Consider the following 27,952-nt stretch of genomic DNA (forward strand, 5'->3'; position numbering starts at 1 on the left):
GACTGGGAATTCAAAGAGTATATTGGGAATACAAATACCCTCATTTCTTGCTACTGCCATATAGTGCCAGTTTCTGACTGGTAATTCAAAGAATATATTGGGGTTACGTGCACCCACAATTTTTACTACTGGTATACAGTGCCATTGTCTGACTGGGAATTCAAAGAATATATTGGGGTTATAAATACCCTCATTTCTTGCTACTGCCATATAGTGCCAGTTTCTGACTGGTAATTCAAAGAATATATTGGGGTTACGTGCACCCACAATTTTTACTACTGGTATACAGTGCCATTGTCTGACTGGGAATTCAAAGAATATATTGGGAATACAAATACCCTCATTTCTTGCTACTGCCATATAGTGCCAGTTTCTGACTGGGAATTCAAAGAATATATTGGGGTTACGTGCACCCACAATTTTTACTACTGGTATACAGTGCCATTGTCTGACTGGGAATTCAAAGAGTATATTGGGAATACAAATACCCTCATTTCTTGCTACTGCCATATAGTGCCAGTTTCTGACTGGGAATTCAAAGAATATATTGGGGTTACGTGCACCCACAATTTTTACTACTGGTATACAGTGCCATTGTCTGACTGGGAATTCAAAGAATATATTGGGGTTATAAATACCCTCATTTCTTGCTACTGCCATATAGTGCCAGTTTTTGACTGGTAATTCAAAGAATATATTGGGGTTACGTGCACCCACAATTTTTACTACTGGTATACAGTGCCATTGTCTGACTGGGAATTCAAAGAATATATTGGGAATACAAATACCCTCATTTCTTGCTACTGCCATATAGTGCCAGTTTCTGACTGGGAATTCAAAGAATATATTGGGGTTACGTGCACCCACAATTTTTACTACTGGTATACAGTGCCATTGTCTGACTGGGAATTCAAAGAATATATTGGGAATACAAATACCCTCATTTCTTGCTACTGCCATATAGTGCCAGTTTCTGACTGGGAATTCAAAGAATATATTGGGGTTACGTGCACCCACAATTTTTACTACTGGTATACAGTGCCATTGTCTGACTGGGAATTCAAAGAATATATTGGGGTTATAAATACCCTCATTTCTTGCTACTGCCATATAGTGCCAGTTTCTGACTGGTAATTCAAAGAATATATTGGGGTTACGTGCACCCACAATTTTTACTACTGGTATACAGTGCCATTGTCTGACTGGGAATTCAAAGAATATATTGGGAATACAAATACCCTCATTTCTTGCTACTGCCATATAGTGCCAGTTTCTGACTGGGAATTCAAAGAATATATTGGGGTTACGTGCACCCACAATTTTTACTACTGGTATACAGTGCCATTGTCTGACTGGGAATTCAAAGAATATATTGGGAATACAAATACCCTCATTTCTTGCTACTGCCATATAGTGCCAGTGTCTGACTGGGAATTCAAAGAATATATTGGGGTTACGTGCACCCACAATTTTTACTACTGGTATACAGTGCCATTGTCTGACTGGGAATTCAAAGAATATATTGGGGTTATAAATACCCTCATTTCTTGCTACTGCCATATAGTGCCAGTTTCTGACTGGTAATTCAAAGAATATATTGGGGTTACGTGCACCCACAATTTTTACTACTGGTATACAGTGCCATTGTCTGACTGGGAATTCAAAGAATATATTGGGAATACAAATACCCTCATTTCTTGCTACTGCCATATAGTGCCAGTGTCTGACTGGGAATTCAAAGAATATATTGGGGTTACGTGCACCCACAATTTTTACTACTGGTATACAGTGCCATTGTCTGACTGGGAATTCAAAGAATATATTGGGGTTATAAATACCCTCATTTCTTGCTACTGCCATATAGTGCCAGTTTCTGACTGGTAATTCAAAGAATATATTGGGGTTACGTGCACCCACAATTTTTACTACTGGTATACAGTGCCATTGTCTGACTGGGAATTCAAAGAGTATATTGGGAATACAAATACCCTCATTTCTTGCTACTGCCATATAGTGCCAGTTTCTGACTGGTAATTCAAAGAATATATTGGGGTTACGTGCACCCACAATTTTTACTACTGGTATACAGTGCCATTGTCTGACTGGGAATTCAAAGAGTATATTGGGAATACAAATACCCTCATTTCTTGCTACTGCCATATAGTGCCAGTTTCTGACTGGGAATTCAAAGAATATATTGGGGTTACGTGCACCCACAATTTTTACTACTGGTATACAGTGCCATTGTCTGACTGGGAATTCAAAGAATATATTGGGGTTATAAATACCCTCATTTCTTGCTACTGCCATATAGTGCCAGTTTCTGACTGGTAATTCAAAGAATATATTGGGGTTACGTGCACCCACAATTTTTACTACTGGTATACAGTGCCATTGTCTGACTGGGAATTCAAAGAATATATTGGGAATACAAATACCCTCATTTCTTGCTACTGCCATATAGTGCCAGTTTCTGACTGGGAATTCAAAGAATATATTGGGGTTACGTGCACCCACAATTTTTACTACTGGTATACAGTGCCATTGTCTGACTGGGAATTCAAAGAATATATTGGGGTTATAAATACCCTCATTTCTTGCTACTGCCATATAGTGCCAGTTTCTGACTGGTAATTCAAAGAATATATTGGGGTTACGTGCACCCACAATTTTTACTACTGGTATACAGTGCCATTGTCTGACTGGGAATTCAAAGAATATATTGGGAATACAAATACCCTCATTTCTTGCTACTGCCATATAGTGCCAGTTTCTGACTGGGAATTCAAAGAATATATTGGGGTTACGTGCACCCACAATTTTTACTACTGGTATACAGTGCCATTGTCTGACTGGGAATTCAAAGAATATATTGGGAATACAAATACCCTCATTTCTTGCTACTGCCATATAGTGCCAGTGTCTGACTGGGAATTCAAAGAATATATTGGGGTTACGTGCACCCACAATTTTTACTACTGGTATACAGTGCCATTGTCTGACTGGGAATTCAAAGAACATATTGGGGTTATAAATACCCTCATTTCTTGCTACTGCCATATAGTGCCAGTTTCTGACTGGTAATTCAAAGAATATATTGGGGTTACGTGCACCCACAATTTTTACTACTGGTATACAGTGCCATTGTCTGACTGGGAATTCAAAGAGTATATTGGGAATACAAATACCCTCATTTCTTGCTACTGCCATATAGTGCCAGTTTCTGACTGGTAATTCAAAGAATATATTGGGGTTACGTGCACCCACAATTTTTACTACTGGTATACAGTGCCATTGTCTGACTGGGAATTCAAAGAGTATATTGGGAATACAAATACCCTCATTTCTTGCTACTGCCATATAGTGCCAGTTTCTGACTGGGAATTCAAAGAATATATTGGGGTTACGTGCACCCACAATTTTTACTACTGGTATACAGTGCCATTGTCTGACTGGGAATTCAAAGAATATATTGGGAATACAAATACCCTCATTTCTTGCTACTGCCATATAGTGCCAGTTTCTGACTGGGAATTCAAAGAATATATTGGGGTTACGTGCACCCACAATTTTTACTACTGGTATACAGTGCCATTGTCTGACTGGGAATTCAAAGAATATATTGGGAATACAAATACCCTCATTTCTTGCTACTGCCATATAGTGCCAGTTTCTGACTGGGAATTCAAAGAATATATTGGGGTTACGTGCACCCACAATTTTTACTACTGGTATACAGTGCCATTGTCTGACTGGGAATTCAAAGAATATATTGGGAATACAAATACCCTCATTTCTTGCTACTGCCATATAGTGCCAGTGTCTGACTGGTAATTCAAAGAATATATTGGGGTTACGTGCACCCACAATTTTTACTACTGGTATACAGTGCCATTGTCTGACTGGGAATTCAAAGAATATATTGGGAATACAAATACCCTCATTTCTTGCTACTGCCATATAGTGCCAGTGTCTGACTGGTAATTCAAAGAATATATTGGGGTTACGTGCACCCACAATTTTTACTACTGGTATACAGTGCCATTGTCTGACTGGGAATTCAAAGAATATATTGGGAATACAAATACCCTCATTTCTTGCTACTGCCATATAGTGCCAGTGTCTGACTGGGAATTCAAAGAATATATTGGGGTTACGTGCACCCACAATTTTTACTACTGGTATACAGTGCCAATTTCTAACTAGGAATTCAAAATGCGCAAGGCTCCCGGAAAGGGACGTGGACGAGGCCGTGGGCGAGGTCGGGGGAATGGTTCTGGGGAGCAAGGTAGCAGTGAAGCCACAGGGCGTCCCGTGCCTACTCCTGTGGGGCAGCAAGCATTGCGCCACTCCACAGTGCCAGGGTTGCTTGCCACATTAACTAAACTGCAGGGTACAAACCTTAGTAGGCCCGAGAACCAGGAACAGGTCTTGCAATGGCTGTCAGAGAACGCTTACAGCACATTGTCCAGCAGCCAGTCAGACTCTGCCTCCTCTCCTCCTATTACCCAACAGTCTTGTCTTCCTTCCTCCCAAAATTCCGAAGCTTTACAGAACAATAACCCAAACTGTCCCTGCTCCCCAGAGCTGTTCTCCGCTCCTTTCATTGTCCCTCAACCTGCCTCTCCACGTCACGATTCCACGAACCTAACAGAGGAGCATCTGTGTCCAGATGCTCAAACACTAGAGTCTCCTCCATCTCCGTTCGATTTGGTGGTGGATGACCAGCAACCCACCCTCATCGACGATGATGTGACGCAGTTGCCGTCAGGGCATCCAGTTGACTGGCGCATTGTGCGGGAGGAGGAGATGAGACAGGAGTTGGAAGAGGAAGTGGTGGATGATGAGGACACTGACCCGACCTGGACAGGGGGGATGTCAAGCGGGGAAAGTAGTGTGGATGTTGAGGCAGGTGCAGCACCAAAAAGGGTAGCTAGAGGCAGAGGCAGAGGTCAGCAGCTTAGGCGAAGCCAGGCCACACCCGGAATCTCCCAAGATGTTCCAGTTCGTACCCAGCCCCGAAAAACTCCCACCTCGAGGGCACGTTTCTCGAAGGTGTGGAGTTTTTTCAAGGAATGCGCCGAGGACAGATATAGTGTTGTCTGCACAATTTGCCTCTCGAAATTGATTAGGGGCTCTGAGAAGAGCAACCTGTCCACCACTTCAATGCGCCGTCATTTGGAATCCAAGCACTGGAATCAGTGGCAGGCAGCAACGGCAGGACAAAGGCCGCCTGCCGTTCACGCCACTGCCACTGCCTCTGCCTCTGCCTCTGCCACTGCCACTGCTGACTGTGCTGGCGATGCACTCCAGAGGACGAGCCAGGACACCACTTCATCTGCCTCCGCCACTTTGTTGACTTCTACCTCATCCTCCCCTGGTCCTGTCTTATCTCCTTCTCCTGCACCATCAAAGGCACCATCAGGCGTTTCTTTACAACAACCCACCATCTCTCAGACATTGGAGCGGCGGCAGAAATACACTGCTAACCACCCACACGCGCAAGCCTTGAACGCCAACATCGCTAAACTGCTGGCCCAGGAGATGTTGGCGTTCCGGCTTGTTGAAACTCCCGCCTTCCTGGACCTGATGGCAACTGCGGCACCTCGCTATGCCGTCCCTAGCCGTCACTACTTCTCCCGGTGTGCCGTCCCCGCCTTGCACCAGCACGTGTCACTCAACATCAGGCGGGCCCTTAGTTCCGCGCTTTGCACAAAGGTCCACTTGACCACCGACGCGTGGACAAGTGCATGCGGACAGGGACGCTACATTTCACTGACGGCACACTGGGTGAATGTAGTTGAGGCTGGGACTGCTTCCCAAACTGGCCCGGTGTACCTCGTCTCCCCGCCTAACATTCCTGGCAGGGACACGAGAAGAACACCCCCCTCCTCCTCCTCCTCTACCGCCTCCTCCTCCGCCACCGCCTCCTCCTCCGCCACCGCCTCCTCCTCCGCTGTTAGATTGACCCCAGCTACGAGTTGGAAACGTTGCAGCACTGGCGTTGGTAGACGTCAGCAGGCTGTGCTGAAGCTGATCAGCTTGGGGGACAGACAGCACACTGCCTCCGAGGTGAGGGATGCCCTCCTCGATGAGACGGCAATATGGTTTGAGCCGCTGCACCTGGGCCCAGGCATGGTCGTTTGTGATAACGGCCGGAACCTGGTAGCAGCTCTGGAGCTTGCCGGACTCCAACATGTTCCATGCCTGGCCCACGTCTTCAACCTAGTGGTGCAACGTTTCCTAAAGAGCTACCCCAATGTTCCAGAGCTACTGGTGAAAGTGCGGCGCATGTGCGCCCACTTTCGCAAGTCGACAGTAGCCGCTGCTAGCTTAAAATCTCTCCAGCAACGCCTGCATGTGCCACAACACCGGCTTTTGTGCGACGTCCCCACACGCTGGAACTCAACGTTTCAGATGTTGAATAGAGTGGTTGAGCAGCAGAGACCTTTGATGGAATACCAGCTACAAAACCCTAGGGTGCCACAAAGTCAGCTGCCTCAGTTTCACATCCATGAGTGGCCATGGATGAGAGACCTTTGTGACATCCTACGGGTCTTTGAGGAGTCCACAAGGAGGGTGAGCTCTGAGGATGCGATGGTGAGCCTTACAATCCCGCTCTTGTGTGTTCTGAGAGAATCCCTGATTGACATCAGGGATAACTCAGATCACACAGAGGAGTTAGGGATAGCATCCGATCCGTCACAGCTGGAGAGTAGGTCCACACATCTGTCCGCTTCACTGCGTTTAATGGAGGAGGAGGAGGAGGAGGAGGAGGAGGAAGAAGAGTTGTCCGATGATGTGATGGTGATACAGGAGGCTTCCGGGCAACTTCGAATCGTCCCATTGTTGCAGCGCGGATGGGTAGACATGGAGGATGAGGAGGAAATGGAGATTGAACTTTCCGGTGGGGCCAGAGGAGTCATGCCAACTAACACTGTGGCAGACATGGCTGAGTTCATGTTGGGGTGCTTTACAACCGACAAGCGTATTGTCAAAATCATGGAGGACAACCAGTACTGGATCTTTGCTATCCTTGACCCCCGGTATAAAAACAACATCTCGTCTTTTATTCCGGTAGAGGGGAGGGCCAATCGCATCAATGCTTGCCACAGGCAATTGGTGCAGAATATGATGGAGATGTTTCCAGCATGTGACAGTGGCGGCAGGGAGGGCAGTTCCTCCAGTAGGCAACCAAGTTCTCACCGGTCCACACAAACGAGGGGCACACTGTCTAAGGTCTGGGACACCTTGATGGCACCCCCTCGCCAAAGTGCCGCCACGGAGGGTCCTAGTGTCACCAGGCGTGAGAAGTATAGGCGCATGTTGCGGGAATACCTTTCCGACCACAGCCCTGTCCTCTCCGACCCCTCTGCGCCCTACACGTATTGGGTGTCGAAGTTGGACCTGTGGCTTGAACTTGCCCTATATGCCTTGGAGGTGCTGTCCTGTCCTGCCGCCAGCGTCCTATCTGAGAGGGTGTTCAGTGCAGCCGGTGGCATCATCACTGACAAGCGCACCCGTCTGTCAGCTGAGAGTGCCGACCGGCTCACTTTGATAAAAATGAACCACCACTGGATAGAGCCTTCATTTTTGTGCCCACCTGTGTAAAGCACCCCAACATGAAACTCCATGTCTGTACTCAACCTCTCCAATTCCTCCGCATCCTCATACTCATCCACCATAAGCGTTGCACAATTCTGCTAATACTAGGCTCCCTCCAACATGATTTCCCCCAACTCTGCTGGTTAGAGGCTCCCTCCACCCTGATTTCCACCAACTCTGCTGGTTAGAGGCTCCCTCCACCCTGCTTTCCCACAACTCTGCTGGTTAGAGGCTCCTTCCACCATGAATTTGCCCAAACTGGGCTGTTTAGAGGCTCCCTCCACCATGAATTGGTCCAAACTGGGCTGGTTAGAGGCTCCCTCCACCATGAATTGGTCCAAACTGGGTTTTTTAGAGGCTCCCTCCACCATGAATTTGTCCAAACTGGGGTGGTTAGAGGCTCCCTCCACCATTAATTGGTCCAAACTGGGCTGGTTAGAGGCTCCCTCCACCATTAATTGGTCCAAACTGGGCTGGTTAGAGGCTCCCTCCACCATTAATTGGTCCAAACTGGGCTGGTTAGAGGCTCCCTCCACCATGAATTTGCCCAAACTGGGCTGTTTAGAGGCTCCCTCCACCATGAATTTGCCCAAACTGGGCTGGTTAGAGGCTCCCTCCACCATGAATTGGTCCAAACTGGGGTTTTTAGAGGCTCCCTCCACCATGAATTGGTCCAAACTTGGCTGTTTAGAGGCTCCCTCCACCATGAATTGGTCCAAACTGGGGTGGTTAGAGGCTCCCTCCACCATTAATTGGTCCAAACTGGGCTGGTTAGAGGCTCCCTCCACCATTAATTGGTCCAAACTGGGCTGGTTAGAGGCTCCCTCCACCATGAATTTGCCCAAACTGGGCTGTTTAGAGGCTCCCTCCACCATGAATTTGCCCAAACTGGGCTGGTTAGAGGCTCCCTCCACCATGAATTGGTCCAAACTGGGGTTTTTAGAGGCTCCCTCCACCATGAATTGGTCCAAACTGGGGTGGTTAGAGGCTCCCTCCACCATTAATTGGTCCAAACTGGGCTGGTTAGAGGCTCCCTCCACCATTAATTGGTCCAAACTGGGCTGGTTAGAGGCTCCCTCCACCATGAATTTGCCCAAACTGGGCTGTTTAGAGGCTCCCTCCACCATGAATTTGCCCAAACTGGGCTGGTTAGAGGCTCCCTCCACCATGAATTGGTCCAAACTGGGGTTTTTAGAGGCTCCCTCCACCATGAATTGGTCCAAACTTGGCTGTTTAGAGGCTCCCTCCACCATGAATTGGTCCAAACTGGGGTGGTTAGAGGCTCCCTCCACCATTAATTGGTCCAAACTGGGCTGGTTAGAGGCTCCCTCCACCATTAATTGGTCCAAACTGGGCTGGTTAGAGGCTCCCTCCACCATGAATTTGCCCAAACTGGGCTGTTTAGAGGCTCCCTCCACCATGAATTTGCCCAAACTGGGCTGGTTAGAGGCTCCCTCCACCATGAATTGGTCCAAACTGGGGTGGTTAGAGGCTCCCTCCACCATTAATTGGTCCAAACTGGGCTGGTTAGAGGCTCCCTCCACCATGAATTGGTCCAAACTGGGGTTTTTAGAGGCTCCCTCCACCATGAATTGGTCCAAACTGGGGTGGTTAGAGGCTCCCTCCACCATTAATTGGTCCAAACTGGGCTGGTTAGAGGCTCCCTCCACCATTAATTGGTCCAAACTGGGCTGGTTAGAGGCTCCCTCCACCATTAATTGGTCCAAACTGGGCTGGTTAGAGGCTCCCTCCACCATGAATTTGCCCAAACTGGGCTGTTTAGAGGCTCCCTCCACCATGAATTTGCCCAAACTGGGCTGGTTAGAGGCTCCCTCCACCATGAATTGGTCCAAACTGGGGTGGTTAGAGGCTCCCTCCACCATTAATTGGTCCAAACTGGGCTGGTTAGAGGCTCCCTCCACCATGAATTGGTCCAAACTGGGGTTTTTAGAGGCTCCCTCCACCATGAATTGGTCCAAACTTGGCTGTTTAGAGGCTCCCTCCACCATTAATTGGTCCAAACTGGGCTGGTTAGAGGCTCCCTCCACCATGAATTGGTCCAAACTGGGTTTTTTAGAGGCTCCCTCCACCATGAATTTGCCCAAACTGGGCTGTTTAGAGGCTCCCTCCACCATGAATTGGTCCAAACTGGGTTTTTTAGAGGCTCCCTCCACCATTAATTGGTCCAAACTGGGCTGGTTAGAGGCTCCCTCCACCATTAATTGGTCCAAACTGGGCTGGTTAGAGGCTCCCTCCACCATGAATTTGCCCAAACTGGGCTGGTTAGAGGCTCCCTCCACCATGAATTGGTCCAAACTGGGTTTTTTAGAGGCTCCCTCCACCATGAATTTGCCCAAACTGGGCTGGTTAGAGGCTCCCTCCACCATGAATTGGTCCAAACTGGGGTTTTTAGAGGCTCCCTCCACCATGAATTGGTCCAAACTGGGGTGGTTAGAGGCTCCCTCCACCATTAATTGGTCCAAACTGGGCTGGTTAGAGGCTCCCTCCACCATTAATTGGTCCAAACTGGGCTGGTTAGAGGCTCCCTCCACCATGAATTTGCCCAAACTGGGCTGTTTAGAGGCTCCCTCCACCATGAATTTGCCCAAACTGGGCTGGTTAGAGGCTCCCTCCACCATGAATTGGTCCAAACTGGGGTTTTTAGAGGCTCCCTCCACCATGAATTGGTCCAAACTTGGCTGTTTAGAGGCTCCCTCCACCATGAATTGGTCCAAACTGGGGTGGTTAGAGGCTCCCTCCACCATTAATTGGTCCAAACTGGGCTGGTTAGAGGCTCCCTCCACCATTAATTGGTCCAAACTGGGCTGGTTAGAGGCTCCCTCCACCATGAATTTGCCCAAACTGGGCTGTTTAGAGGCTCCCTCCACCATGAATTTGCCCAAACTGGGCTGGTTAGAGGCTCCCTCCACCATGAATTGGTCCAAACTGGGGTGGTTAGAGGCTCCCTCCACCATTAATTGGTCCAAACTGGGCTGGTTAGAGGCTCCCTCCACCATGAATTGGTCCAAACTGGGGTTTTTAGAGGCTCCCTCCACCATGAATTGGTCCAAACTTGGCTGTTTAGAGGCTCCCTCCACCATTAATTGGTCCAAACTGGGCTGGTTAGAGGCTCCCTCCACCATGAATTGGTCCAAACTGGGTTTTTTAGAGGCTCCCTCCACCATGAATTTGCCCAAACTGGGCTGTTTAGAGGCTCCCTCCACCATGAATTGGTCCAAACTGGGTTTTTTAGAGGCTCCCTCCACCATTAATTGGTCCAAACTGGGCTGGTTAGAGGCTCCCTCCACCATTAATTGGTCCAAACTGGGCTGGTTAGAGGCTCCCTCCACCATGAATTTGCCCAAACTGGGCTGGTTAGAGGCTCCCTCCACCATGAATTGGTCCAAACTGGGTTTTTTAGAGGCTCCCTCCACCATGAATTTGCCCAAACTGGGCTGGTTAGAGGCTCCCTCCACCATGAATTGGTCCAAACTGGGGTTTTTAGAGGCTCCCTCCACCATGAATTGGTCCAAACTGGGGTGGTTAGAGGCTCCCTCCACCATTAATTGGTCCAAACTGGGCTGGTTAGAGGCTCCCTCCACCATTAATTGGTCCAAACTGGGCTGGTTAGAGGCTCCCTCCACCATGAATTTGCCCAAACTGGGCTGTTTAGAGGCTCCCTCCACCATGAATTTGCCCAAACTGGGCTGGTTAGAGGCTCCCTCCACCATGAATTGGTCCAAACTGGGGTTTTTAGAGGCTCCCTCCACCATGAATTGGTCCAAACTTGGCTGTTTAGAGGCTCCCTCCACCATGAATTGGTCCAAACTGGGGTGGTTAGAGGCTCCCTCCACCATTAATTGGTCCAAACTGGGCTGGTTAGAGGCTCCCTCCACCATTAATTGGTCCAAACTGGGCTGGTTAGAGGCTCCCTCCACCATGAATTTGCCCAAACTGGGCTGTTTAGAGGCTCCCTCCACCATGAATTTGCCCAAACTGGGCTGGTTAGAGGCTCCCTCCACCATGAATTGGTCCAAACTGGGGTGGTTAGAGGCTCCCTCCACCATTAATTGGTCCAAACTGGGCTGGTTAGAGGCTCCCTCCACCATGAATTGGTCCAAACTGGGGTTTTTAGAGGCTCCCTCCACCATGAATTGGTCCAAACTGGGGTGGTTAGAGGCTCCCTCCACCATTAATTGGTCCAAACTGGGCTGGTTAGAGGCTCCCTCCACCATTAATTGGTCCAAACTGGGCTGGTTAGAGGCTCCCTCCACCATTAATTGGTCCAAACTGGGCTGGTTAGAGGCTCCCTCCACCATGAATTTGCCCAAACTGGGCTGTTTAGAGGCTCCCTCCACCATGAATTTGCCCAAACTGGGCTGGTTAGAGGCTCCCTCCACCATGAATTGGTCCAAACTGGGGTGGTTAGAGGCTCCCTCCACCATTAATTGGTCCAAACTGGGCTGGTTAGAGGCTCCCTCCACCATGAATTGGTCCAAACTGGGGTTTTTAGAGGCTCCCTCCACCATGAATTGGTCCAAACTTGGCTGTTTAGAGGCTCCCTCCACCATTAATTGGTCCAAACTGGGCTGGTTAGAGGCTCCCTCCACCATGAATTGGTCCAAACTGGGTTTTTTAGAGGCTCCCTCCACCATGAATTTGCCCAAACTGGGCTGTTTAGAGGCTCCCTCCACCATGAATTGGTCCAAACTGGGTTTTTTAGAGGCTCCCTCCACCATTAATTGGTCCAAACTGGGCTGGTTAGAGGCTCCCTCCACCATTAATTGGTCCAAACTGGGCTGGTTAGAGGCTCCCTCCACCATGAATTTGCCCAAACTGGGCTGGTTAGAGGCTCCCTCCACCATGAATTGGTCCAAACTGGGTTTTTTAGAGGCTCCCTCCACCATGAATTTGCCCAAACTGGGCTGGTTAGAGGCTCCCTCCACCATGAATTGGTCCAAACTGGGGTTTTTAGAGGCTCCCTCCACCATGAATTGGTCCAAACTGGGGTGGTTAGAGGCTCCCTCCACCATTAATTGGTCCAAACTGGGCTGGTTAGAGGCTCCCTCCACCATTAATTGGTCCAAACTGGGCTGGTTAGAGGCTCCCTCCACCATGAATTTGCCCAAACTGGGCTGTTTAGAGGCTCCCTCCACCATGAATTTGCCCAAACTGGGCTGGTTAGAGGCTCCCTCCACCATGAATTGGTCCAAACTGGGGTTTTTAGAGGCTCCCTCCACCATGAATTGGTCCAAACTTGGCTGTTTAGAGGCTCCCTCCACCATGAATTGGTCCAAACTGGGGTGGTTAGAGGCTCCCTCCACCATTAATTGGTCCAAACTGGGCTGGTTAGAGGCTCCCTCCACCATTAATTGGTCCAAACTGGGCTGGTTAGAGGCTCCCTCCACCATGAATTTGCCCAAACTGGGCTGTTTAGAGGCTCCCTCCACCATGAATTTGCCCAAACTGGGCTGGTTAGAGGCTCCCTCCACCATGAATTGGTCCAAACTGGGGTTTTTAGAGGCTCCCTCCACCATGAATTGGTCCAAACTGGGGTGGTTAGAGGCTCCCTCCACCATGAATTGGTCCAAACTGGGGTTTTTAGAGGCTCCCTCCACCATGAATTGGTCCAAACTGGGGTGGATAGAGGCTCCCTCCACCATTAATTGGTCCAAACTGGGCTGGTTAGAGGCTCCCTCCACCATTAATTGGTCCAAACTGGGCTGGTTAGAGGCTCCCTCCACCATTAATTGGTCCAAACTGGGCTGGTTAGAGGCTCCCTCCACCATGAATTTGCCCAAACTGGGCTGTTTAGAGGCTCCCTCCACCATGAATTTGCCCAAACTGGGCTGGTTAGAGGCTCCCTCCACCATGAATTGGTCCAAACTGGGGTGGTTAGAGGCTCCCTCCACCATTAATTGGTCCAAACTGGGCTGGTTAGAGGCTCCCTCCACCATGAATTGGTCCAAACTGGGGTTTTTAGAGGCTCCCTCCACCATGAATTGGTCCAAACTTGGCTGTTTAGAGGCTCCCTCCACCATTAATTGGTCCAAACTGGGCTGGTTAGAGGCTCCCTCCACCATGAATTGGTCCAAACTGGGTTTTTTAGAGGCTCCCTCCACCATGAATTTGCCCAAACTGGGCTGTTTAGAGGCTCCCTCCACCATGAATTGGTCCAAACTGGGTTTTTTAGAGGCTCCCTCCACCATGAATTGGTCCAAACTTGGCTGTTTAGAGGCTCCCTCCACCATTAATTGGTCCAAACTGGGCTGGTTAGAGGCTCCCTCCACCATGAATTGGTCCAAACTGGGTTTTTTAGAGGCTCCCTCCACCATGAATTTGCCCAAACTGGGCTGTTTAGAGGCTCCCTCCACCATGAATTGGTCCAAACTGGGTTTTTTAGAGGCTCCCTCCACCATTAATTGGTCCAAACTGGGCTGGTTAGAGGCTCCCTCCACCATTAATTGGTCCAAACTGGGCTGGTTAGAGGCTCCCTCCACCATGAATTTGCCCAAACTGGGCTGGTTAGAGGCTCCCTCCACCATGAATTGGTCCAAACTGGGTTTTTTAGAGGCTCCCTCCACCATGAATTTGCCCAAACTGGGCTGGTTAGAGGCTCCCTCCACCATGAATTGGTCCAAACTGGGGTTTTTAGAGGCTCCCTCCACCATGAATTTGCCCAAACTCTGCTGGTTAGAGGCTCAATCCACCCTGATTTTCAAAACAAATGTTGGTGCCAACCTCAACTTACTACAAGGGCCAAATTCACTGCTGGTGACAAGCTCTCCTCACTGCAAGTGCCAAATACACATGTTTCAAGGTGTTTTCCTACTGTCAGAGAGGTGGTATTGAGTGTGTAAAGTGTGTAGTTGTTAGGCTGTGATGTTGGGGTAATAGAGGGTCTTTGGTGTGTTAGATGCCCCCAGACATGCTTCCCCTGCTGTCCCAGTGTCATTCCAGAGGTGTTGGCATCATTTCCTGGGGTGTCATAGTGGACTTGGTGACCCTCCAGACACGGATTTGGGTTTCCCCCTTAACGAGTATCTGTTCCCCATAGACTATAATGGGGTTCGAAACCCGTTCGAACACACGAACATTGAGCGGCTGTTCGAATCGAATTTCGAACCTCGAACATTTTAGTGTTCGCTCATCTCTACTAACTACAACCATTCATAATCTTCCCTGCATCAATATCAGATTGGATCATGCCTGAAACCTAGGACCCCCACATAACAGATGTTCTCAGCAGCTGATCCACAGAGAATGGAGCAGGACGCAGACAGCTGTGTTCCCTGTGGAGTGTGCAGACCAGGGCACTGCAGATCTTCTCCCATTTACTTAAATGGGAGCTAATTTTGAGTGACTCAGATCAGCCGCTATACAGAGAACATAGCTGTCTGCTTCCTGTTCCATTCTCTGTGTATCGACTGCTGGGAAAAATTGGTGGGAGTGCTAGGTGTTGAGCCCTAACCAATCTGATACTGATGGCCTATTATTAGGATAGGTCAACAATACCTTTAGCCTGGAAAATCCCTTTAATAGTTCTATTTTTATAGTAGATCTTTCCTTACCTTGTACAAATCTCAATTGATACTGTTTCCAAAACACCTTCTGGAGCCATAGCTGCAAAATACAAAAAAGAAATCCCCCCAAAAACATAAAATTCAGAAATTGTATTTAAAATTAGTCATTTACAATCTACACCCTACAAAACACAAGCCATGTAGGGTAATACTCTACATAAAGTTTAACATATCCAGACTCTATACAACTCTAAAGATGGCATGTAGTCCGGAGAACAGGAGCACCTATGTGTTACCCATACACTTACCCTTTGGTTGTTCTGTAGCTCTCACTGAAAGATCAAAGTTTTTGCATTCCTTTTCCTTTACCGTCAGAAGATGATAATAAAAAGATGTGACCTAAAGAGCCAGAAAAGCGGAAATTGAGAAAAGGCCCCTAGCTTTATCACACTGGGGTTTGACTCAATAAATCTCATTGTCATACATTCAAAGCTTTGAGGCTTGACCTTAAGAATAATGCACCAAGAATTACAACACAGCCCCTAAAGAAGTTTATTGGGGAAAACTGAACAATTGGGTGGAAGCTCTAGGACCCTGTTGGGCGACTCTAGGCTGGATACAAGATGGGATACAGTTGGGCATGTGGGTATAGATCCTGAAGACTCATAGGTTGGTGAAGCGGATGTCCTAACTGGTCCCATAAATGCTTGAAAGGTGATAAATCTGTCGATCATGCAAGCCAAGGATATGTAATATGGTGAAGCCATTCCTGGAAAGCTCTTGCTGTGCATGGGTTAGCATTACACTGATATACAAGGCCAGTTGTCCGCCCCTGGAGGTTACAGGATGCCCTGTACTTATCAGTGACTTGTTAGTGTTCTTTATATTACTACTAGGAGTCACAGACTGTTGTAAGTAATGGCTCCTGCAGAGGACAGCGTGCCATGAATAAGGAATGGTACCACAATGTTCTCCAAGATCAACTTCTCCCAACCGTCCAAGAGCAGTTTGGCGATCCACAATGCCTTTTCCAGCATGATGGAGCACCTTGCCATAAAGCAAAGGTGATAACTAAATGGCTCAGGGAACAAAACAGAGAGATTTTGGGTCCATGGCCTGGAAACTCCCCAGATCTTAATCCCATTGAGAACTTGTGGTCAATCCTCAAGAGACGGGTGGACAAACAAAAACAGGGCCGGCTCTAGGTTTTTATGGGCCCTTGGGCGACAGAGCCTCAGTGGGCCCCCTTGTAAAGGAGGTGGGGGAGTCGAGACACTGTGCGTTGCAGATGAAGCGAGTGATGTCATGCAGGAGTGTGGCGTCACCAACGCCATACCTCCCAATCTTTTAAAGAGTAGAAAGAGGGGCAAAATGGGCTCTGCGCGCCGCTGCAAATTTAGCTCCACCCACTTTTATGTTGATTCCACCCATTCTCATTCATTATGTGCTCCCACACAGTATAATCCTCCTACAGTCACCTGTAAATTATATGCCCCCCCTCCATCTCTCCCCCAGTTTCATATACACCCTTCCTCTGCCCCCAGTTTCATGTCCCCCCTCCATCTCTGTCCCCAGTTTCATCACGTTCTCCCCCTTCATCTGCCCACAGTTTCATGTCCCCCATCTCTGCCCCAGTGTCATGCTGTTCTCCCCACCCTTCATCTGCCCCAGTGTCATGCCGTTCCCCCCCCTCCCCTTCATTTGCCCCTTCAGTTTCATTGGGCCCCCTCCATCTCTGTCCCCAGTTCCATGCCGTTCTCTCCCCACCCCCTCCATCTGCCCCAGTGTCATGCTGTTCTCCCCCCTCCATCTGCCCCAGTGTCATGCTGTTCCCCCCTCCCCTTCATTTGCCCCCCAGTTTCTTTGGGCCCCCTCCATCTCTGTCCCCAGTTTCATGCCGTTCTCTCCCCAACCCCTTCATCTTCTCCAGTGTCATGCCGTTCCCCCCTCCCCTTCATTTGCCCCCCAGTTTCATGGGCCCCCTTCATTATGTTTCACCTTAATATGTAATACAAAACAAACACTTACACTCACCTTCTATCACTCACCTTCCCTCGTTCCCCTGACGCTCCTCTCTCTCTCCCTCCAATCACATACGCGATGCAGGAGCTGTGAGATCAGCTCCTGCTTAGCTCCGGCCCGGCTTGCGTGTGTAGGCGTGACGCGATGACGTCATCGCGCCTACACACGCAAGCCGGGCCGGAGCTTTAAAGCAGGAACTGATCTCGCAGCTCCTGCATCGCGTATGTATTCCAGCTCATCGGCGGACGGACGCCGATGAGCTGAAATTGTGACAGGCAAGTGCCGGGGGGCCCCCAGAGGCTCTGTGGGCCCCGGCACTTGCCCGACTATGCCGTGCGCTGACGCCGGCCCTGAACAAAAACCTACAAATTCTGACAAAATGCAAGCATTGATTGTGCAAGAATGGACTGCTATCAGTCAGGATTTGGTCCAGAAGTTGATTGAGAGCATGCCAGGGAGAATTGCAGAGGTCCTGAAGAAGAAGGGTCAACACTGCATTAACTCATTCTAACTGTCAGTATAAGCTTTTATTACTCATAATATGATTGCAATTCTATTTCTGTATGTGATAAAAACATCTGACAAACACACAGAAAAACCAGAGGGCAGCAGATCATGTGACAATATAAGACTTGTGTCATTCTCAAAACTTTTGGCCATGACTGTATGTGCCTCACACATAACTGCAGTGGTTGTTCTTTGTGTCAATGAGTCTTAAGAACTTACCGTCAATGTACTTTGACCTTTGCCTTTGGCTCTCACAACAAATTCTTTATTCGTTCTGGTCTGTAAAGTAGAATTCTACAATTAAATGAATATTACTGTGCGGAACAAGACGAACTTATCATATGCTCAATAAGGAAAAGCATAAGACGACTAGATGTAAAATAGAAATGTCCGATATTGACCAATTCTGATCAATCTCTGACAAGTATTGCCTAAAACACCTGTTCATTTATGAGGCTAACTTAAAGGGGTTGTCCAGGTAAAAATGGACAATCCTTTTAAAGTTTAAATAAGCTGTGGGCAGTGCAATAAAAAAAAAAATAATGCCCACTCACCTGTCCCCGTTGTTCTGGTGCCCTCCTGCACCTCTCGTTTCATCTGCTCCAGCGGCGTCTACCGGGATTGAGCTGAAGCCGTTGATTGGTCTCAGCAGTAAAGAGGCCAAATCAACAAAGGGCCTGAATGTCGCTACCTGTGACATCACGGGCAGTGGCGTAACTACCGGGTAGCAGTGGTAGCCACTGCCACAGGGCCCAGGACATTAGGGGGCCTGGAGAGCCTTTACCTGCTGGAGTAACCCCAGCAGGTAACTGGCTCTATTTACTCACCAATCCCCGCTCCTGCTCAAGGATGCCTGTGCTTCCCTTTCTGCGTAAGCGACTGTGACCAGGAGCTCAGATCGGTAAATAAGGTCCCAGGTCCGCTAACCCCACAAACACTACTATCATTATACTCGGAGGACCAGGTGAGGTGAGGGAACATTAAAAAAAAACACTGTTACTTACCTCTCCTGTGCTCCAGCAGGCTTCGGGCCTGTTTGGTGATGTTATGTGGCCCAGACCAGCGTCATTATGCATTGCAACACCAGCCTGGGTGAGGTGATGTCTGGTCCAACATTGAAGAGATCTGTGGGGAGTGCACCGTAGCCAGGGAGAGGTAAATAACATTGTTTTATGTTGTTTTTTTTATCCTATCCTGGGTCTCCGATTATTATACTCTGGGGTCTGAAAAGACCCCAGAATATAATAATTGTTCATGGGTGGTCCACAAAGGTGCATAATACTGTGTGCAGGGGCCACTATGGGGCATAATACTGTGTACTGGGGCCACTATGGGGCATAATACTGTGTGCAGGGGCCACTATGGGGCATAATACTGTGTGCAGGGGCCACTATGGAGCATAATACTGTGTACAGGGGCCACTATGGGGCATAATACTGTGTACTGGGGCCACTATGGGGCATAATAGTGTGTACAGTGGCCACTATGGGGCATAATTCTGTGTACTGGGGCCACTATGGAGGATAATACTGTGTACTGGGGCCACTATGGGTTATAATAATATGTGCCGGGGCAACTATTGCGAATATTAGTGTGTGTGGGGGGCCACTATGGAGCATACTAGTGTGTGCAGGACTGCGGTTTGTGTGGGGGGGAGGAGGCCAGTTTTCTGGGGGGGGGCCCCATGTCAAACATTCGCCTTGGGGCTCTGCTATTCCTAGTTATGCCACTGATCACAGGTCCTCTTCCTGAAGCCTGTTGAGGCCTGTTGATTGGTCACATGATCACTGAGGCCAATAAGTGATTTCAGTACAATGCTGGAAGAGACCCAGGAGAGAAGATGAAACGGGAGGCACGGGACAACACTGGAGCACTGGGACGGGTGAGTATGCTTTTTATATATATATTGCCCCCAGCTTATTTAAACTTTACAAATTTTGCCTGGACGAAACCTTGAAAGGGTTATTGTGTTTTCAGCAATTCAGAGCCAAGATGGCAATAACAGCTTTCAAGTTCCAAACACCAGGGTTCTACGCTGTTTCCATAACTCCCATTGTGGTGAACGGAAGCTCACCACATCTCTTAAATTGGCCATGTACTGTATATTACAACCTCACTGTCCTGTATTCCTGCAGAGTATCCAGAGCACCATGGAGCACTATAATACTTACCTTGGTAGAATGTGCCAGCAAATGATTATCGGTATTAATGCGGTATATTATTGGGGATGAAATTTCTGCGAGACTAATGGACACTTCCATATCTAATATGACGTCTCTCTTATATTGAGCCAGTGAATGGAACATCACAAATGTAGCCTGCAGAAGACAAGAACAGCCGTGTTTCAGACAAACTTATAAAACGTTATTGCACAGTATACAAAATAGACAACGCACAATACATACAATAAATCATCAAAAGCAAGAGTGATGAAGATTGGAAGTTATTGTTATCACTTACTTGAGTGTATGAAAAAACTGCACCATAAAATTTTTGTTCTTTCAACCAGTTCACTATTGGTTCAGTTAGATCATACTGCTTGAAGTGCAAGAGAGTCAGAAGGGCGTAAGATGTGGCCTCAATAGTGACGTACCGATCCTCTGGATCATTCCACTGAACCTTGTCTTGTGAAGGAAAAAGAGGGTAAATTATGAACATCGTTGGTGGCCGAAGCAGTAAAGGTCACTTACTATAGAGCTTTCAATGAAATGGAAAGACGGCGCTCTCAGGTCACAACAGGATTTTATTCAAAAAGACAATGATGCACCATTGTCTTTTTGAATAAAATCCTGTTGTCACCTGAGAGCGCCGTCTTTCCATTTCATTGAAAACTCTATCTTCCCTGGCCTTGGCCGGTGTCCATCAGACGTGCTGCCTCCTCCACCTGACGGTAAACCCCAAACGTAGTTGTGAGCGATTGTCACAACCTCATCAGGTGAGAGGCCATTTGGTCCTTTTAAATCTTCTGGTTATTTCCACCAAAATTTATCAGACATTCTACACTATATAGTGTGCTCGGTGTCTCTTTTGTTTTTTACTTACTATAGAGCGGGACTTCTCAAAACTTTTTTTTTTACTTGTACTTGACCAGTCAATCTGCGGTGATGGTAAAAAATGATGACCATATAGTGCCAAGCAAAAACCATTGCGCTTCTCACATAATACCCCCAATAGTGGATACCAAATACCACAGTATAGCACCCATACAACAGCAACAGCAAATACAATGCAACGCAAAATACATCCCCAAAACGTCCATCAGATAATACCTCCCAGAAGAGCCAAACACCACAATGCAGCACATCTCACCTCCATCAATGGAAATACTACCGTACAGGCACCACAAGCCTCAGTGGGTACACAGGGTGCATGACGTCACAGTGGAGATCGAGAGAGAGCGCCAGACACCACAAGATCACCCGTAAGTGGTGAGGTAAGGTGAGCATAAATGATTTTTATTTTTTCCCCTCCCGTAGCCCTCCACCTATTATACTTTGGGTTTGAAGAGAACCCAAAGAATAATCATTTCACATTCGAAACAAATCAGGGACCTAAGCAGATCTCCCTTCATATACCTTAGTAAATTCCAAAAATTTGGAGTTTTTCAAAATTGATTTACCATATTACTTATTATGTCCCATAGGATCACATATAGACTATGGAACATATTTAGAGAGGCTCAATACCTGTGGCTCCAGAAAGCAGCTTCTCTGGATTGTCTATTGCCCCAGCCATAGCAAGAGCGTAGGAGGTTAGAGCGATGGTGTACGGTTTCACAAGACCTTGGTAGTGACGCTGCAGAAAACTGGTCGCCTTCTCAATGCTGACCTTCAGGTTCTATAATAAGATGTTGAAGACATATTCTACATGAGCATGTACTGGATTGTGATTCTTATAAGAGATGATGAAGATAAGACTCACGTGGACAGGTGGAGAGCAGATCTTCTCACTTTCCAGCATAGCAATGACAGCAAAGGCTGTAAGTGTAACGTAATCCGAAGACTTTTGCATGCCTCCCTGGGTGAAAAATTTGCAGAGAATTAATCAAGTTAAAAAATTAAGATTACGGAGCATAGGCAAGGTAACTGAAAAATCATCTGCTGATACAAACCATCATCTCTGAATGAATAATTCTGAAATTTTCTTGGAAGGATCCATCTGAGATTTGTTTCTCGAGTATCAACCATTTGACTGCTCCACACAGAACATTGTTGTCAATGGCCACCAGTTCCTGAGCCATTGCAAGAACTCTGACTACGTAAACATTCAACCTGGTCAGAAAGAAAGGGAGTTACCCAAATACATAAACATTTAGGTCTTAAATTTGCTACAACCCGAGAAGGAATTAGGAATGTTCAATATTTTTTGCAGTCTGAGGGTTCCGAATACTGGAGCCACGCTGCCCCTCTAATGGCAGAATGTCAAGAACTACACAACCTGTTTATTCAGATGTAGAGAGGGGCCAATACCTTTTGGGAGTAGATTTTGGCAAAAAATAAATTCACTTCACTTTTTAAAAACAAAAAAAAAAATGAGAAATTTCCCTACATAAAAAATACTGATGAAATAAATCTTTGAACTCAGTAAAATTTATCAGATGTTTGTCTTATGAGGCCAATGTATATGTAAGTAGCAGATATTGATAATTCCTAATATTTACTAAGATAATTCTCCAAGGTCCAAGTGGTTAAACCCAATAACATTGATGACCTTTCCTATTGATTAGAGATGGTCGAGTCTCTGAAGATTCATTTTGGATTCAGATGGTTTGGCCCAAACATTTGTTTCAGTTCCAATAAGTTTTTCACAAACTGGAAGTGAAATTATTATACTGTAGGGTCTCTTCATACCCCAAAGTATTGTTAGTGGAGGCCCAGAGGAGGTGTGGAAAAATAATAAACAGTTCTACCCACTTTCCCTCGTCTCTCCTGGTCATTGTGGTAGCATCCGGTGCTACCTCAGAATCCTCTTCTGGTCTCTTTTGTCCTTTTGAGTGACATCATACCCCCAAGAGTTGCCACTGAGGCCTTTGATCATTCCTCAGAAGTCATTTGGGGCACGCCGACATGACCCAGGAGGCCAGAAGAGGATCCCAAGCGAGGATGGCATGAGGAGGCCCAGGAGAGGTTAGGGAAGGTGAGTATAATTATTATTATTGTTTATTTATATAGCACCATTAATTCCATGGTGCTGTACATTATTATATTAATCCCATGGTGCTGTACATTATTATATTAATCCCATGGTGCTGTACATTATTATATTAAATCCATGGTGTTGTACATTATTATATTAATCCCATGGTGCTGTACATTATTATATTAATTCCATGGTGCTGTACATTATTATAGTAATTCCATGGTGCTGTACATTATTATATTAATTCCATGGTGCTGTACATTATTATATTACTTCCATGGTGCTGTACATTATTATACTACTTCCATGGTGCTGTACATTATTATATTAATCCCATGGTGCTGTACATTATTATATTAATTCCATGATGCTTTACATTATTATTTTAATTCCATGGTGCTGTACATTATTATATTACTTCCATGGTGCTGTACATTATTATATTAATTCCATGGTGCTGTACATTATTATATTAATTCCATGGTGCTGTACATTATTATATTAATCCCATGGTGCTGTACATTATTATATTAATTCCATGGTGCTTTACATTTGGGGGTTACATACGGTACACAGAATATACAGGTAGATATAATACTAACAATGACCGACTGGCACAGTGGGGTAGAGGGCCCTGCCCGCGAGGGCTTACAATCTATGGGGGAAGGGGGGTAGAGACAGAAGGAGAGGGGGAGACTGTACAGATGGGGGTGCGGTGATAGTGTTATTGGAGGTTGTAGGCCTTCCTGAATAGGGGAGTCTTCAGGGCCTTCTTGAATCCTGTGATTGTGGGGATCAGTCTTATGTGTCGTGGTAAGGAGTTCCAGAGTATGGGAGATGCACGGGAGAAATCTTGGAGGTGGTTGTGTGAGGAGCGGATGAGAGCAGAGCGAAGTAGGAGGTCATTGGAGGATCTGAGGTTACGTGTGGGCAGGTAGCGGGAGTATAATTATTAAATATGTTTGGGCCTCCACTTATCATACTCTGGGGACTGAAAAGACCCCAGTGTATATTAATTTCTCTTCTGCTTCATGGGTAACAAAACCCCAAAGTTTAGTGTTTGGGTCACATTTGAAACTTTTGGAAAATTTTGGTCAAATCCAGTTCATTCCAAATTGGAACAAAAATATGGGCCACTAGAAGTTTATAAATGACCAATCATTTGCTAAAGAATACTTTTCTATTTTATCTAAGATGTATCATCACACCCATGGATCGGCTGTTGGGGGTACATCTAGTCTGTATTCTATACACTGCATGGAACCAGAAGGCGTTGGCTGTACTTTTTTGGTACTATTTTTAGCAAATTGAAATTTTTGATCATTTTTATACCATTCTTGGGAGACAAAATAATATTTCTGGTATTTGATATAGAAATTGAACATGCATTTTTAATATACCCTGACTGCAAAAAAAGCACACCCATGATAAGAGTTTTCTCCGATCACTTGTGTTGCAGTAGGGTGTCAGCTGTATGTTATATCTGACACCAGCTGTTCACGGCAGCGGTCAGTTCCTAATTTGGCTCCAGATCAATGTGCCAAATGTTAAAGTCCTGAAAGCTGTGTTGTAGATGTATGGAACAGAGCAAGAAGGGCCAAAAGGTGAGACCCAACCTTTATCCTCCATACAGCTCTACTTCAATAGATATGGCCCTCACCATGTGCTGGATGCCAGGCTTGAAAAAGCTGCAAAGGAACCGTCGGCTTTGCGGAATGAAAGTTGACGTGTATAACCTGCAAAGATAAGTAACAAATTGTTCACCAGTATGAATGGAAGATATTTTGTACGTCTTGTAAATACAAATATATTTATCAGATCACCAATGTAAAGTCATCTACGAATTCCAAAAAGTAGCGTTCCTTTTGTGGCCTGCTTGCCATTCTTTTGAGATAAAAGCAGTATATTTAATAAACAATTCATTTCTAAATGTAAAAATACTCTGGAAATACACAAGGGTCTAAAAAAATTGTGAAAAAAAATAAGGAAAATTATTTCAAATAAAATTGTAAAATACTTTGTAACTAATGGATTTGTCTGCGGCATGATCACTATTTGCAAAATTAGAACTTTCAACTTATACCAACCAGTCACTTAGGCTTATAGATAAGGAGAGATCTTTGCTTGTGTGTTAGGCTAAACTCACACTGAGTTTTTTGGTCAGGATTTTGAGGCTGATCCTGACCAAAAAGACTTCTCCCATTGATTTCAATGGGGACCGCTTGTTTCTATTTTTCGGGAGCCATTTGTTCCGGCTCCCGGAAAAAAAAATGGACATGGTCATTCTTCAGGCGGATTGTGCCTCGCAAATCCACCTGAAGACACTCCCAACTAGTCTCATTCACTTGGGCCTAATCCGGATCACAGTGCCAAGACTGGATGCCGGTGCACTGCATTGGTGCACTGCATGGCATCCAGTCACAGCCAAAATTTTACTTCTTCGGCTACATAACTGGCAAAAACCATTCTGTATAAATATTGTATTTGCGCCGTTCTTTATGTGACTTTTATACTTCATTGTTACATCATGGGGGTCGAGAAAAAAAATTGAAATGGAAATTTGTTTATCCAATTTTCTACTTTTCTTTTCTTACCCTGTTTGATGTTATTGAGGGCTTCAGTTCTTCGGTTCACGCCAATGCTGTCCCACTGGTTGGTGGCATCAAGGTACATAGTGGCCATTAAAGTGGGAGTCATAGTCATCATGGTTTCTTCTCCATTACCGTATGCAACAACAATTAAAGGATTGAGTCTGGCGCCATCGATTACATCCGCTGCCGTCTGGATGACTTGGGGGTTTTCTGAATTGATTTATAAAGTTTGACTTTAGTCATGAGGCAGAATACCATTATGTGCATACAAAAATATATGGACCATAAACTGATTTAACGTCTGTTTTCCATCAGTTTTCTGGCAGTTTGTTCATTTTTAATGCCTGTTTTTTTCTGACCCAACCCAGTCATCAGTTGATAATAGACCCACGAGCACGCCTTCCATGAGGCAACCTGAGCTGATGGCCTCAGGCTCATTTCACGGAACAAACAATTCGTAGCGTCAGATCATTTTTACTCACCTGTCCATGCTCCTGTCCAGGCCGCCCTCTGCTGCCTCCTCTAGGTAGCGCTGTACTTACATCCATGCTGGTTAATGACAGAATGTTACGTACATACAGTGTCCTGGCATTCAATAATACACTAAGTAGTGGCCTAACATATACTGGGGAAGGTCATATACTCTGCATCATCACTAAACACTCCCATCCTGCATTCAACTCATCCCCTTGGGCAGTGGAAGGATCAACTGACACGGGGAGGATCCAATCACACTGCTCCAAGATCCTCATTGAATAAAGAATTAAAGTGTCTTTTCTGTGCATCCCTGGGGCTCTGAAACATAAGAAAGGGTATGGTTTTTATTCTGCTAACAGCATCTACAGCACTACGGGAGTGGTTTAAAGTAACCGGGGACAGTTAAACACCCTTTAAGTGAGCATTGTTTCTAGAAGGGTGTTTATTATACAGGATAAATCACATTATATACATTTAATACTTTGGATTTATACACAGGTAGCAATGACAATTAATATTGAAAATGGGAAAAGATTTTTTTCTTAAACATTTAGCTTTCTTTCTTTCTTTATTATGTAAAATTTTAGAAGACTCCACAGTTGACTTGAAGATAAGTTGATTTAGTTCTACACTGCGGTATAATATACATTTCACTAGATGCCTGTTAGGCCCTGTTTCAGGAAACCATACATGACAGTATGGAAGCCATTGTAAGGCCTCCAGGCGGCCATGACAATCTTTCAGTACCTGTAGTGGTAACAATATGCTCAGAACAACATAATAGTATGGCACTGATCTTCAGGGGCTAATGTTTCATGGTTTTTATGGTATTAAGGAAGCCCAATAGTCAACTCAATGTTCTCTTAGTCTTAGTTATTTTGTTAAAGTTTTGCCCAGGACAAATAGTAGATCCCATTGTACATGTAGACCTCAGAGTGCAGATCGATGGATCTTTATTTAAGGTCACCAGGTTGATTTCTTTCTTGTTTAAACCCCAAAGTTGGAGAACTGCCTCCTCATAGGTACGTTTAGTGCGTTTCAACAATGTGGTTGGGGCAACATAGGGGACTTGTAAGTAACCAATACTATTTTCTATTTTCACACACTCTCTTATGACAAATATAGACCAGTAGGGCATTGGGGATAAGCAATAAGTGTGAACAAGACATGGCTGTGGCACAAGCACAATAAATGAGTTATTAGTACCTTGAATTGTCACAATTGTTTCAATATCTGTCCTTGGTACAATTTTTTTCTCATCCAGTGGATACACGATCTCTTCTTGAACACCATCTATTGGAGATAAAAAATCCTATATGTATATTACCTTCTCAAAGCATTAGCAGACTAGTTTAAGGAGGACTTGTCAGCTCACAGGCCAGCTACGGGCCAGCAAATGGCCCAAACCCATTTAAGAGACTCAAATCTCCTGACTGGGATAGGGCTGGAAAATCCAGTCAATGTATGGACCCTATTCCCATCCATGTGCTGGAGGCCTAAGAAATGTTGTCCCAGAGCAGTTTTTTCATGGTTTAATATCAGACATGTCAGAAGAAGTGACAGATCACCTTCAATGACTGAGGGTAAGTTCACAAAGAGTTTTTTGGTCAGGATTTTGAGGCCGTATTCACCTCAAAATCCTGACCAAAAAGACGGCTCCCAGTGAAATCAACGGGAGCCGCTCAGGAGCTTTTTCTGGGAGCTGACACAAGAAGCGAGGTCCTCATTCTTCAGGTCATTTTGCCTCGCAATTCGGAGAACCTGTGCCTCAGAGATGTGGAGTCGTCGTTGGATTCTGAGAAAGAGAAGGAGATCTTCCCCATGGAGAAGATGTCGAGAGTGTTCAAGACACTCAGGATCAGAGACCGGGAGGGCAGAGAAGGCTCAAGCCGCAGGTCCCGCACCTTCAAGTCTTCTTCGGAGATGCTCTGCCTCATGGAGGGAGAGTGGAGGCGCCCAGAAAAACCCTTTTCCCCGTCCAGGCGGTTTAAAACCTTATTTCCTGTCTCTGAAGGCCAGCTAAAATCGTGGGGTCCTCCGCCCAAGGTAGATGGCAGTGGCTAAACTATCTAGACGCACGGTCCTCCC

The 27,952-nt window shown here is 46.2% G+C and overlaps 1 protein-coding gene across 1 annotated transcript in view; it reads right to left on the minus strand.

Annotated features, from left to right (window-relative positions):
• LOC142202397 (complement C3-like) overlaps positions 1-27,952 on the minus strand; it is a 68,234-nt gene that overhangs the window by 14,323 nt on the left and 25,959 nt on the right. Inside the window, 11 exon segments of the mRNA XM_075272492.1 lie at positions 15,177-15,228; positions 15,437-15,527; positions 17,877-17,936; positions 19,829-19,975; positions 20,118-20,281; positions 21,344-21,494; positions 21,579-21,674; positions 21,769-21,928; positions 24,457-24,532; positions 25,391-25,577; positions 27,045-27,157. Of these exon segments, the coding sequence (XP_075128593.1) occupies positions 15,177-15,228; positions 15,437-15,527; positions 17,877-17,936; positions 19,829-19,975; positions 20,118-20,281; positions 21,344-21,494; positions 21,579-21,674; positions 21,769-21,928; positions 24,457-24,532; positions 25,391-25,577; positions 27,045-27,157 (1,297 nt within the window).

The sequence above is a fragment of the Leptodactylus fuscus genome, chromosome 5 (genome assembly GCF_031893055.1).
Source record: "Leptodactylus fuscus isolate aLepFus1 chromosome 5, aLepFus1.hap2, whole genome shotgun sequence".
NCBI lineage: Eukaryota > Metazoa > Chordata > Amphibia > Anura > Leptodactylidae > Leptodactylus > Leptodactylus fuscus.